Source organism: Salvia hispanica, chromosome 4 (assembly GCF_023119035.1).
Source record: "Salvia hispanica cultivar TCC Black 2014 chromosome 4, UniMelb_Shisp_WGS_1.0, whole genome shotgun sequence".
NCBI lineage: Eukaryota > Viridiplantae > Streptophyta > Magnoliopsida > Lamiales > Lamiaceae > Salvia > Salvia hispanica.
This window is the reverse complement of record NC_062968.1, coordinates 34,288,041-34,302,612: the sequence shown is the minus strand read 5'-3', so window position 1 is coordinate 34,302,612 and position 14,572 is coordinate 34,288,041. Positions and strand designations below refer to the sequence as shown.

The window sequence follows — 14,572 nt, the reverse complement described above, 5'->3', positions numbered from 1 at the left end:
TATCTTTAATTTTTGAACGTTTTCTTTTGCGTCCTAAATTTTTGTTATTTTTGAAAAATTTCAACCACAATTAATAGTCTCGATTTTGTGTCCTTTTTTTTCTAGTGAATCTACCATTTTTTTCAACTTTCAAATTATATTAGCTTCCACCAACACAATTTCTTAACCGGCAAGCGCCTACTCAAACCAAAGCTACTTAGATTTAATACACAATTGCAAATTATGTGAAATAAAAAAGAATTATAAAAATAAGAATTGTGAAAAATGATCTCTATGTAAAAGTAGTTGTGACTTGTGACTTGTGAGCATGGGTGAACCCAAATGAGGATCTCAAGGGGTTTGGCTTAAGCCCCTACTTAGTTTGTTTTTTTTAATCCCCTTTAAATTTATTAAAATTTTATGTAAATTGTTATTCAAAATCTTCTATCAATGAATTAAACTATATAAAAGTATATTTTCAAAAAAGTTTTAAAAAAATATAGATCCTACTAATAATCACTCCATTTATTTGTTCGTCCCTGCTTGTGAGCCTACATTATGAATGTCCTTGTATTATTAATTTTTACTTTAATTAAACGAGCTGGCTGGACATTTATTTGAAGATGGAGAAAAGGGATATGTTTATATAAAGATAAGGTAATTATTCAGAAGATATACTTTAACACAGCAATGATAACATGCTATGAGAAATGGGAAACAATCCCCAAAAGCAATATCTCATGTTGCTAATATCATATGGCCCTGCAGCTTTAATCTTTACGGTGGACAATTATATACATATAGATAGTCATAGTTTATGCAAATAATAATTCGAGTATCACATCAAAAGTTCATGATACCTAATTTGAGCACTTTATTGTCCTTTTTTCGAATAATTTTTTAGACGATATAATATATGTAGTGTAAAAAATTTCATGAAAACTGTCATAAAATTTTTAAAAGAGATCATACACAAGAACATCTTCCTTTTAAGTTTTAAATTCTGCTCTTTCCCCCATTTATGAAGCTAATTAAGGATACTTATGTACTAATTCTCAAACATTTAATACAATGCTATACATAAACAAATTGTGCACCAATCTAGTTGCACTTAATAAGCAACAATTTCAATTCTGGTAAGATAAAGAATAGTACAAGAAGCTCACTTTTAGGTCATGGAAGCTACCTAGTTAGCTTCAATTACTACTTAATTAAAACTGAAAATAAAAGTAAGAAATACATAACACCCTATGCAGTATGTATGTTAGTTCTTAAAACTCCCGAACAGCTAACCAACCATGACACCATAGAAATAAAAAGATAGACAAAAAACAAGAAATAAATATTGATTAAAAAAAGAAGAAGAAAAAGTGATCAAAGCAGCCTACTTGTTGTTATTTTTCTTCACCAAGAACCTCCACCTAACATTCCATTCCAGATTAATCCATTCGAATTCTCCTGCCCCTTATCTTGATCTTGATCTTGATCGCTCGAGTTTCGTCTTGTTGCACCCAACGCAAACATCAGGCTTCCATTCACGCCCTCTTGAGGGACACTATTCGAGTTTGAGTTTGAGTTCGAGTTCTCGTATAGACTCCCACCACCGTCTCTAGTTGGGAACGAGAGTGGCGCCGGCTTGCATTCTTGGAACGGGAAACCCGATGCAAAGATGGCACTGTTTTGATCGTGAAGAGTCGGGAAGAAGGAATTCAAACCCCTAGCCGCAATGCCGCCGCCATTGGTGAAGAAATTCAGGGCTGAGAGAGGAGCAGTTGTGGAAGAGGAGGTGTTTGTAGAGTTCTGAATCTTAGGGAAGTCAAGAAACTGGCTGTAATCATGTGGTGGGCCAGCAGCTGCTTGAAACCCTAGATTGAGGTCATGGCCTTGATGTTGGATTTTAGGGTTTTGAGATGAAAAAGGGGAATTGCTTGAGGAAGAAGAAGATCTCTTGTTCTTTCTAGAGCCTCCGCCTACGGGAACATTCCTTAGGGTTCCGCCCTCGGTCCAATAACGCCGGCACGTCTTGCAAAAGTACCTTGGCTGGGTGAGGCTGTAGTTGTTGTAGTAGCAGAATTTGGTGTTTGTGGAGTGGCATCTTGGGCAATTTATGGCTTCCTCTTTCTGTGGCCTCACTTTTCTCTCCATTGTTGCTGGCTTGCTGCATGCATTTGGAGCACCTTCTGTCCTTGATCTTGCAACTCCAAATTCCTAAAGAGGGACATGTGTTTGGGATTGGTGAAAAATGCTAGTAAAATGATAAATGTAAGAATTCTTGAAAATCTAATCTCATAATGAACAAAAATGGAATTGCTTCCTTTTGTGTATGTCTAATAGTGGTTAAAAATTCTGAATAAAAGTAAGTTTGCAAAGCCAAGAAAGATAAAGTCTATGAACATGAACACCCTATAGTTCTAATTAAGCTTGAAAAGTGACTAAAAAATTAGAAAGAAATGAAGAAAAAGGTAAAACTCTTCGCACCTGCGTCCATTGAGCACTATCCATGGATGTTCACAAAAAGGCAAAGTGATGGAGAAAAATCAACTAGTTTTTGTCTGCAGCTGTCTTTGATGCAAAGAAGGAAAGAATGTTTTTGAGTTGCTTGTAATTTGGCTTTCTTTTTTGAGTTGGCTAACTTTATGGATGATGGGAGGAAAAAGAGGAAATGCTGTGTATTGTTGTTTTGACTGCACTCATATCACTAGAGAAAAATATAATTATTTAAATCTAGTGTGAACTGTGAACTAATCCTTTATCTTTTTTTTTAATTCTCTGGTTAGTGCTATATGAATGTGTATCTTCTCTGGTGGGTTTCTGCTTTTTTGACTCTTGAGATATGTACTCTTCAATTTGGATCCCCACTTTGATAAAATATTAATATGGAATTGATTAATTAGTAGTTTTTCAGATGATGGTTTGGTCAATTTGTTCTCCATCCAATACATGGATATTTCATTGTTGATTTTTTATTAAGAGAAAGCAAACAAGAAAAAACCTCTGAACTTTCCTAATTCTTATGGATTACGAAAGTGGTTAAAACATGAAAAAGGTACATTGTCATAATTCAGAGATTCGAAATTTAAAAATAAATGGCATCATTGTTCAACAAAGGCACATAAATTAGACCATCTTTTCGTTCTTTATGCTTTGTTGATGGATAGTTCTTCCTTCTTACGCTTCTAAAGGGGTGATGTGTTCCCATATTCAAAACCATCATCATCACAAGGAAACCCTTTTCTTTAGAGCATCCATAATGGTAAGCCATAGGCCAGCCACACGTCAGCAGCACAAAATCCATCTGCCACATCAGCATAGGCCAGCTATAGGCCAGCCGCAATAAAAATAATTCAAAAACAACTACATTTTACGGAATAAAATTTACGAGTAAATTACGGAATTAAATTTACGAGACATATACGAGAAAATTCATTCATTTCATTAAAAAAAAAGGTACATAGTTTTAAAAAAATACATGATTTTTTTTTTAAAAAAAGGGCTTCCACACACGAGCCCCGCCTCTACTCCTCGTAGTCGCCGCCACCATCCTCGCCGCCGCCACCCGGGGTATCTGAGCCCGCGTCTGAACCCCCCACCAGTGCCCTCGAGGCATCCAAACCCACCCGCATGTTCTCGAGAATCGAGTAGAGGAACATCTTCTCCGTGGGGTCGGTTGCGGCCTTCCACTCTTGGAAGACCTCGAACATGCGTTCCTCCGTCTTCGCACGCGAGAATAACGTGTACGCGCGTGGGGGTGGGGGGGCCGAGATGACCTCATGGGGCGATAGGGGGGATCCTCCCCTCGCTGCCCATTGCGCCCATTTTGGCCAACCGGGCGAGGGCGATGAGCAACGGATGGAGGGGACGGAAACTCCTCAGCATCCGGGGGGAGGTCGTAGGATCTCGCGGCCGCTGCCGCTCTAGTCGCCGGAATAGTTCAGCCTCGCTTCTTCGGCCACCCAGTTGTCGCACCCCGCCCGAAACTTCTCGGAGTCCTTCAAAGCAACACATAGCATTCCCAGAAGAGGAACTCCTTATACTTCCCCGACAAGAGGAACCGACTCTCCGCTATCCTCCGGCGTCCTCCTCATTCCCGCCCACTAGTCACCGGCGGAGGGCGTTGGCGTACAACCCCGAAAACGGCCGACCGCGGCCCTAATGCGCTCCCACCCCTTCCGGCACTCCTCCCCGCCGAAGTCCTTCCCGTGCGTGCAGTTCCTCCCGTAGGCAGCTCTAATCTTCGCCCACATGTTGACGACCCGCTGGTTGTTCGCAACCAGCGGATCGTCGCACACCGTCAACCACGCCTTGGCCACCCCGGCGTACTCATCCTTCGTCCACTTCCCCCGGGTAGGGGTGTCGTCAACAGCCGGCTGCGACGACTCGCCAACCGCCTTGGCCTTCCCCTTCGTCTTCTTCTTCTTCTTCGCCGCGGCCCGCCCCGCTGGAACGGGAGTGTCCGGATCCCCGAGATCGATCCCCATCTCATGCAATGACAAAAGGTCATCGCCGGTGAACTGCGTCTCCACCGAGGTCGACATGTGAGACGAAGCCGTCAAAAAATCAATAGAGGGACGATAGACCGTGTCCCCCCCGGTGGCCTCTGCATCCCGGGATGCATACCGTGCCGCATCCCTCCCCTGCCACATCATACCCATCATCTGTTGCATCATCTGCTGCTGCATCTGGGGCATACCTCCCCACCCCGGCGCTGACCGCCGCTCGCCTCGCCCCCCGCCCGGCATCCCCCACGGCATACCCCCCCGGTTCCCCCGCATCCCCCCCGACGCTCCAGCCATCATCCCCATCAACTGCCCCCAAGTGACGTTAAACCCTGGGCCCATCTGCCCGCCCATCGGCCCCATCCAGATCCCACGGTACCGTGGGCGTATGAGAGCCGCTCGTCGCCGGACCGGACTCGTTGTTGTTGTCCATCGCTCGATGATGCTCTTGTACAGAAAGTTAGAGAGAGACAAAACTCGTTAAAACAAGTGGTGCAAATGAAAATGAAACTAAAATCGCGTATATATAGGTTTTCAAAAAATTAAAAAAAAAAAAAAAACGAAAATAGGCGCTGGCCGATCGGCACGCCACAATGGCGGCCAGCGCCCCTGAATCGGCTAGCCCACGCCGATTTTCTGGCCGATTCGCCGCTGGCCGACTGCAATGGTTTGGCTAGCCGATCGACTAGCGACGCGAATCGGCTAACCGGCATTGTGGATGCTCTTAAGGAGAAAGTGACTAAATAAGAATGTTACTATTACTTGCTTGAAAATTTAATATATAAGAACCGCACATATATTAATTAGTCTTATATATCTTGATGAAATCTTTAAGTTCAACACATTCCAACTGATAAGACATACTTCCAACTACTTTTAGAGACGAGGCCAAGAGAGATGCTTTCCAACCAAAGCATTTTGCAATTTGTATTTTTGCTACTAATTTGTTTGTATATATCTTTTGCATGCGTGTAACTTTTTTTAATGACCATCCTATATGTACGAAATTTTTGTTCCCATCCACTTTAGTATTTTGAAAAGAGTGAATTACACAAATGGTACCCGATCTTTCACTTTCGCACAGAAATGATACCTGATCTTTATTTTATATTATTTTTTGTTATCTATTAATCACATTTTTGGTACCTGATAAAATTTTCATCCTAAAATGCCCTCTATACAAATACATTTTCTCATTTGTGTCATTAAGGATATTTTAGGTATACACAAAATTAGTACCAAAAGTGATATTATAATATCTTCTTTCATTCTTCTCCCTCTTTATACTAGTATTATTAATCAATATTAATATTATTATTTTATTATTATACATTATTTTTTAATTTATTTTTAATATCATTCAAATATACTTAATTATAATTATAGTTATAATCATATTTAATTATTATAATAATATTATACTAAAAAATAGTTGAAATTAATAAATAATTATAGTATAATTATTTAAATTATGGATCACACAATATTATATAATAATAATAATAATAATAATTATTATTATTATTATTATTATTATCATTTTACATTAAATTAATAACTAATCAATATAGTTTTAATAAAAAATTAAAATTGTGAATTGTATTCATAATAATATTAAGAGTTGAATAATTTTAGTCACGTGTTTCAACCCTAAAATGAGTATAAAATAATTAAATAAAAATATTTAATTGATTTAATTATTTTAAGTAATTCATTTAATTAGGTGTTTTGTTCTTGATTTATATTATTAGTGCAATTAGATGTATGTATAAAACACTAAAAAGAAAAAGAAGAGAAAAGAAAAAAGAGGAAACATAAACTAAGGAGAAAAAGAAAGAAGAAAGGAAGATAAAATACTAAAAAGAAAGAAGAAAATGGAGAAAAAATTAAGAAAATGGAGAAAAAAGAAAGAAGAGAAGAAAAAAATAATCACATGTTTGGTGCTATTTAATGAAAATTTGCAAAAATATCCTTCATAACAAAAAAATCACATATTTGGTACCTAGGGTTATTTTTGTCACTGAGTACCAAAAACGATATAAAATAAAGATCAGGTACCATTTGCGTGCGAAAGTGAAAGATCAGGTACCATTTATGTAGTTCGCTCTTTTGAAAAAGGGATCTCAGTCGTTGAATAACTATTTAATACTACTACAATTTACAAACAAATCATGATATCAAAGTCCCACATATAACACCAATTGATAGATGCATTATCAATACCTTCGTGGAGTATTTTATACGGTATGAGGAGGAAAAAATACTCTTTATAATTCCCTTTATTAGACGATGGGTAAAGTTATTGAATGGATCATTTTCTGGCCTGGTCAATTTATTGAGAATGCGTAACTAAACACGCATTCTGATAATGCGTAACACTTATATGTAGAAATAAAAAAGTGTCCCATTTGGAGACATGATTTTATATACACGTCTGCCTAGATCGAGAAATTTGCCGGGATCTTGCAACAAAGCTCCTTTGCTAGGAGTTTAGGAGGAATCCAGCCAGCAGGACTCTATAGTTAATTTGCCCAGATCTACATTGTATGTCTGCTCCTTCACCTATCCATGAGTATCGTCGAAAATTAAACGATTAATTTTATACTATATTGCCCAAAGATTAATAAAAAGATGAAATAAATTTATGATTTGAAGCATCATTTTAAACATCAAATTAAACATAAAACATTGATCTAATGCATAAACATAAAATGACTTTTAGCATAATATAAAGTTAGGTAAGAGAGAAAATAAGATAGGAAAGAGATAAAAAATAAATAAATGGTCAAATTTTCCTGTTTATATGAATCTCGGGCTTACTAAAAAAAGAAGTCCACCTTCATTACTAGAGCAGGCCCAGTTTTTATGTCATAGTAGTAAAACTTATGAGACTCAGGCAAGGAATCAAGAAATATAGTGTATGTATCTTACTTGGTCTTTGTGTTGTGATTGCTTTGCTGCTGCAGTCTTGATTGTGTTTCTAATTCTCTCCACCAGTTTTGGATCCTGTTACCTTAACACCACCAAATCCAATCCTCAATTATTATTACTAGAAGCTCTGTCTTCCTTGCAAAACATCACGCTCAAATGAGTGTCTCACACTCCACAAATCCATCTCTGATTTGTGATTGTGAAACACTCATTTGAGCAGGATGTTTTTCATTGAAAACACTCGTAATGCTATACCACAACCACACTAACTCCCCCTACTTATGCTTTCCTTCACTCTCACCAATTCTATCTTATTGTCACACTTTTTACCCTGCTAATAAAGGGGTGGTTGGAATGGAAACTATCTTAATTTCATCGTCCTTTTCTATGCATTGTACAGAGAATAATTCTCCTTACACCAAGGTATTTTTCAGTACAAATGTATATCATGTAGAATTAATTTGGGAATAGGTTCAATCTTTTGCCCTCTTGAATTTCCGTTTGTTATGTTTACATATTATTAATTAGTTTCCTCTTAAACTTATTGTTTGATGATAACCATGGTTTGAGAATAATTCTTCAGGCAGTTGATATACAGCTGATTGACATATGTTAAACATAAACATTAAAATGCAATGGCTTGTTCTGGAGTTTATTAAATCTTGCCTTATTTTGAACCAAACAACTATTGTTCACTTTGATAGTAGTGCCTGTTTTTACTCTGATATTACTCTGATATTTGTTGTTGTACAAACTTTCCATTTATAATAGATGCATTTAGCATGTTCTGAGCATTAACATGTGCTCAGGGAGTGAGAGTAATGAGTTGGTTGGGAGGGGTCCTTCTTGACAATAATTACAACAGATAAGCCCCATGATTAATCCATCTACATATCAGTTCATAAACCAGGCCCCTACACAACATTCATAAATTCTCATCAAGAACCTAGGTCAGGCAACTAATTTGCTCATGTCCAGGAGCTATGTTAAAATAATTTTCGCTCGTGTTTATGAGCCAATTTTGACAGTTTTTGCTCTAATCCATGAGCCACTTTTTCTTCTTCGAAAATTGAGTTTTTATTCTGGCTTTGCTAATTATAATTGCAATTGAGAGGGCTTTTTGTAAAAATAATTCCTTATTTTATATAGAGTTTAGGGTTTTTATTTTAGTTATGTGTAGATAACTCTTTGGAATAATCCTCGCATGTAGTGGGTTGGAACAAACCATATTTTCGACACATTAATTTCTTGATTGATTTTATGCATATTAATTCATTTCTATTGTTTCGTATTAATTTGTGTTATTTTGTGATGCATCCTTAATAGTAAATTAGTAACACAGTGTTTGCTTATTTTCTGATATCTCCTTTAACTCGAAATTAGAAACAACACATAGATTGGAAATCAATAAAGTTTATCTATTTTAATTTTAGTTCTCTTGCATTTATAAGTATATTTAGGGCGATCTACTGCTTGTGTTTTTCTGTACTTAGAATTTTACGCCTCAAATATGAAACACTTACCTCATTCACAAGTCCACTTAATCATTTCTTTAATACAACAATTGATAACATTTTGCTGAATGATGGTAGTATGAGAAGTAATAATATAATGGGAATTTCAGTTGATGATTTTCACATTTGACGCGGGACGACTCAACGTATGAAACATGTATAGTCATCTATGTAGGCAGTAGGCTAGTATTTAGATTCAGTCAGCTGATATTATATATTAGTGCAACAATTTTCAAAAGTTTCAAAAGTTTGTTAGTATTGAATGATATCCGGGTATGTTTTACTTATTATTGCATAAATCTTCCTTATAATTTTGGATAAGAGCATCTTTAAGGGAAAAGGTAAATGCCTTCATACATCTATATCATAACTAAAAGCGGTTAGTAGTAGATATCATATCCTCAATAATTTTATACTCCTACTATAGCACTATTGATTTAAGATTAAATGTGTTCCAACTCAAAAAAGATTAAATATGGGTTATTTCTCTAAAAGAAATTGAATATGGATAAGAAATCTTTTTAGACGTGCTACGAGCCTACGAGAGGTTCGCTTTTTCATAGAAGAGGGTCCTCCATAAACAATTATTTTCCATGAGTGTGAAGCTTAAGGATAAAAAGAAACTAGTTCCACTTTATTCAATTAAATTTCGATGATTCAAAGAACTGAATCCGATCTCAAATCACAACATTCGTCCTAATATTTTTCATGGCATATTATATGATTGTTAAAACAAATAACGAAAGGAGATAGAAAATCCAAACTAAGGCTAGCATTGCCAAATTAACCAAATTGCACATGTAAGATGGAAGACTATTGTTTTCTAACTTTTTTCCACACATAAACCGATAGGCAAAAAGAAAAGTTGTAAAATCAATCGCCGGTAATATATATGATAAGTTTTCTCTACAAGATCATATCATTGGTCGGATTCTTAGAGAAGCCACTTTTCCAGACATGTATAATTAGATAGATGCATCACAGAGGCATAGAAATAGTTATAGGGTAATGAAGCTTATCGATGGAAAAGCGGTGGTGGGAGGAGGCTTCAGAGGGGAATCTGGTAAGCATAAGGGGACGATCGTCTGCCTCCTCATCCACATCCGAGTCTAGAGTTGATATGTTAATACACGACCATTTCTCCAGAGACGAGAAGAAGGCCGCAGCCACGCTTGCCCCCACCCACCTCACCACTTTCTCCCACTTCATCAACAAAGGACTAATGGTGCTTCTCTTCTTTTCTCAACATATCAAGAGGAGTAACTCAAGGGTTAATAAATAATGGCCGCTTTTGTTTTTGAAATGCCTTAGCTGGAAAGGAAGCAAAGGCTTTTTAAGTAATTGGCGTGTGGGATTAAAGGGTTGGCCGCACGGTTTAGCTAGAAAAAGTGTCACACACTAGAAATAAAATAATTCAAGAGCCTCAATCACACTCAGAATTAAATACTCCAAAGCCTCAACTTCTTTATGTGTGTATAATCATCAAAAAGCTGGCATTGGATACCCACACATGAGATCAAGGCATGCATTAATGATTAATCACACAACTTAAAAAGAACAGATCCACCATCTTTAGCCTAATAGTAATGGAGTGACAAAGACATTGTGATTAATCATCACTAATATGAATTCAGATTTAAACTGTGAATCAATCAACTAATTTCATAGATGGTCTAATATCCATCTTAACAAAAAACAAAGTTTACTTGAGTCAGAAAACAGATGTATCTGAAGATTACCGTTTATTGAACTGAACCCGGATGAAAGCGATCAGAAGAGCCGTTATTTACCATTTGACTCTTCAGCAGAAAGCTAGTAGGTCCATGAGGCAGAACGGGTGAGCCTTGGCTTAGAAATTTTCTTGTCCTCTTCAAGAGATATGATGAGCAGATTCGATGGGTTCTCTATCATTAGCTTAGCAACCAGATATCCTGCAATCGACCATGTTTGGTGCTTCCTTGCCTGCTTTCCAATGTACCGGCCAGTGATTCCATCATAATATTCAGGCCATCCATCTTTCGAGAGACGTTGTTCAATCAACTCTATCGCTCTCTTAGCAATTTGAGGCCTTCCAGTCTTTATGCTTGCTGCTGTGAGTAGCCACAAAAGAACTACAAAGAAATGCCAGTCTTACACATTGAAAATGTAACCTCACTGACACTATATGCTAAATGTGAATTAAAAGAAAGCTTTGACATGGAGTAATAATCGAATTTTGAACAATAAGGTAAAATGCTTCATAGGAAAAACTGCACATAAGTTTTGTTTCATACCTGGCCAAGAACCACCATTGTGATAGCTCCATCTCGTGTTCTTTGGATCACAGCCGGTTACGTTCTTCCATTCATGTCCTTCAAGTGCTGGATATGCAATCTTCAGGGGCATCTCTCCAATCAAGTCTGTCCAGCGCTCCTCGATCAAATCCATAATTGCTGTAGCCTGCGCTGGTGTTGCTAAACAGCTCAAAATAGCAATGCAGTTTCCAACCAAGAACCACCTGAAATCCATGCGCGCTGGGCTCACATTCCCAATGAAATACCCTCCCTTCAGTGGCATGAACTCAAAGACCCAGTCCGGGATGGATTCAGGAATGACATTGAATTTGTTTACAGCAGTGTGAGAATATTCCTCAGTTTTATAGCGATATATGTTGTTGAGTTGAGTGAAATCAAGCCAGTAGTAATTTTGCATATGGTAACTCAGAGCAGTAATCCGTTTATCAATGCGCTCAATCAACTCCTTACCATCATGCTCGTTGTTAAGCAATTGTCTCGCACACCTCAGTGCAAAAAAGAAGAGTGCTTGGATCTCAATGGGATAACCATAAACCCCCTGTCAGGAATGAAAGTAAAGGCTACATCAATTCCAATGCAATAACTCATTACCATCATCACACAGGTAACAGTAGATAAGAGATGCAGTATAGTCTTTGAAGATGATTATAACTATATAGTTCAGAAATCATGCATTTTAACTTCAGGGTACACCAAATCAGCACAACAAGTATCATTAGGCTACTGCAACATCAATCAAATACAAACATAGAAATAATAGATGTAGAGGGATCTTACCATTCGCCTATCAATCATGCTGCATCCATCTGCACATAAGAGTGTAGGAAATGTATCAAATCCATCCGACAGACACAGGTTAAGTATCAGTCTGATTCCTCTCTGCACTTCTGGTAGCTCTGAAAGAGAGTAATCGTGTGTGCATTTAGTATACGAACGTAGCAATATAATCCACCAGAACCCAGAATCCACGGGCGCAACTCTTCCAATTGCACTTCCACCAAAGTCTGCTTGTAAAACCTCCTTCTGGCGGATAGGGTCTTGGATAACCTTGAAACTGGCAGGCATAACACCTTCTCCAAGTGTAAAGTTATCTATCCTCTTCTCCCATCCCTGGAGGTGAAGGGTCTTCAGCAGAAAATTTTTCACTATTTCCACATCAGCATCATTTCTCATCAGGCAAGCCAACCCAGAAGGAACAAAGTCTCTAACAAAAACCTAAAGTCGATAGCAGCTGTCAGAAGTGTGCAATACTGCAATTAGCCAACGAGTTACAGAATATAGCACGGGATATATCATTAATTATGTGGACTAACTACATTTACAGCATCTAAAAGTTTTGAGAGTCTGAGACATTTTGAATCTGTAGTAATCGGTGAGCAATCTAACTCGAAACAGAGAATGACACCAGCATGAATTATGGTGCATGTGATGTAGTTCAATCCAAAACATCAAATAATCAAAACGCATACTACAGAGAAAAGTGCACTAAGAAGGATCGTAAACTAGAGATACATATCAAACAATATAAACAACCGAATCCAAACAAGCAAAGGCCATGAACATTATATAATCAAAACGCACATACTACAGAGCAAAGTGCACTAAGAAGGATCGTAAACTAGAGATACATATCAAACAATATAAACAACCGAATCCAAACAAGCAAAGGCCATGGACATTATATAATCAAAACGCATACTACAGAGCAAAGTGTACTGAGAAGGATCGTAAACTAGGGATACATATCAAACAATATAAACAACCAAAATCAAATAATCAAAACGCATACTACAGATTTAAGTGCACTGAGAAGGATCGTAAACCAGGGAATAGAGATACATATCAAACAATATAAACAACCGAATCCGAACAAGCAAAGGCATTGAACATTATAATAAAATTGATGCTATAGAATGCAACGCGGTGTTGACATGCAATTATCAATTGTTTCAAAGCTCAACACGCTTTTAAATAACGCTAAACATAAACGTAAGCATCGGTCTGATATTTTCAGATTTAAACCTATAAGCATCAATGGAAACATATCTAATTAGCTACCTGATTATAGTTCAAGGTCTCGCTGCCGGGATCATCATTGGCTGCAATTGTACCAACACGTTGTCCTTTGAAGTAAACATATGATTTGCTTAGCAGTTCCCACGCCTCATCGATCAGTGAGGAAGAGGTGCTATTTTCGCTGCTGCCGCTTCCATTCGGCGAATCCATATGGTTCACCAGAGTAGCCCCCACGCTAGGCGACGGTTTCAGTACCGAAGTGCTCTTACCTCCATTACCATTACTTGTATTAGGTACCGGATCCGACTCTCCGGTGTCTGCCCTTCCACCGTCAGAACTGCTCGGAAACACGACATTTACGCTCAATTTCACTTTATCCTTGCGAAGTTTTCCAGTATTCTCCACATCGTTAGCAGAGATACCAAAATCGACGCGAGTAGTCGAATCGTCGTGAGCGATACTCTTCCACGCATCGTCGACAGTTTCCAGAACTTCGGTTTCCTCTGACGGCAGATCTCCCGGTGACAAATCGGAACAATCGGCGATGACCTCATCAGCAGATGCAGTAGACATTATGCAGGAGAAGCAGTAGGGAGGTATAGAGTTTCGGGTGGAGAGAGAGAGAGAGAGAGAGAGAGAGAAAAGAGTATTAGAGAGAGAATAAGAAAAATGGGAGCAAACTCATGCAGAAATGCGAAATCACAGAGTATTTATGAAGGGTGGTGATCAGGAAGTACTATTTCCTACGGTTCGATTGGATACAGTTCTGCGTGAAATGAATGAAAAACGCTCGAGAAACTGGAGAGAAACGCAGGCGATATGGTGTGGATTTTCATTTTGGCGGTAAACGAGAGGGTGAATATGGGAGGAGAGGACGTATAAATGTTACGGTTGTAACATCATATCACGTGTTTATCCTTCAACATTTTCAGTATTTCAATGAATAAAGAACGAAAATACGGAGTATGATTTTGCTGTTTTTTTTCAATCATCCATGGATCAGATTTAGGTGAAATTATTTTTAAAAAATTTTATGTGTACAAAACAATGCATCTCTTAAACCTTTATAAAACAAAGTCGTTTAATAATATAAATATTTTTTCCTTGTTATCTTTTCCATTATCAGATCTCGATTAATCTTAAGACTTAATGATTGATGCGTGAGCAACTAAGATATGGTCCTATTTGAGGCGTCGCTTCTGAAATCGCATTGGAAAATAAAGTAAAATTTTCATAGGCTCCAAATTATCAGTTTTAATTGAATTTTCTTGAATTTTTTTTTTACATAATTCGTGAAATTAAATAAATATTCTTCGTGCATCTCAATATTGTTGCAATTGTA

The 14,572-nt window shown here is 37.6% G+C and overlaps 2 protein-coding genes and 1 long non-coding RNA gene across 3 annotated transcripts; all 3 read right to left on the bottom strand.

Annotated features, from left to right (window-relative positions):
- Window positions 1-1,060: 1,060 nt before the first annotated feature.
- On the bottom strand, window positions 1,061-2,641 carry LOC125185685 (dof zinc finger protein DOF1.8-like). Its single transcript, XM_048082265.1, has 2 exons — window positions 2,458-2,641; window positions 1,061-2,187 (listed from the first exon to the last, which is right to left on the bottom strand). The coding sequence occupies exons 1-2, from the start codon at window positions 2,479-2,481 to the stop codon at window positions 1,384-1,386; spliced, it is 828 nt and encodes a 275-aa protein (XP_047938222.1). The 5' UTR covers window positions 2,482-2,641; the 3' UTR covers window positions 1,061-1,383.
- A 4,226-nt stretch (window positions 2,642-6,867) lies between these two features.
- On the bottom strand, window positions 6,868-10,280 carry LOC125185689. The gene is made up of 2 exons (XR_007170210.1): window positions 7,407-10,280; window positions 6,868-7,037 (listed from the first exon to the last, which is right to left on the bottom strand). It is a non-coding gene; the product is annotated as an uncharacterized LOC125185689 (long non-coding RNA).
- A 232-nt stretch (window positions 10,281-10,512) lies between these two features.
- On the bottom strand, window positions 10,513-13,803 carry LOC125220955 (probable alkaline/neutral invertase F). The gene is made up of 4 exons (XM_048123083.1): window positions 13,273-13,803; window positions 11,992-12,429; window positions 11,194-11,752; window positions 10,513-11,031 (listed from the first exon to the last, which is right to left on the bottom strand). The coding sequence occupies exons 1-4, from the start codon at window positions 13,801-13,803 to the stop codon at window positions 10,733-10,735; spliced, it is 1,827 nt and encodes a 608-aa protein (XP_047979040.1). The 3' UTR covers window positions 10,513-10,732.
- Between the last annotated feature and the right edge of the window lie 769 nt (window positions 13,804-14,572).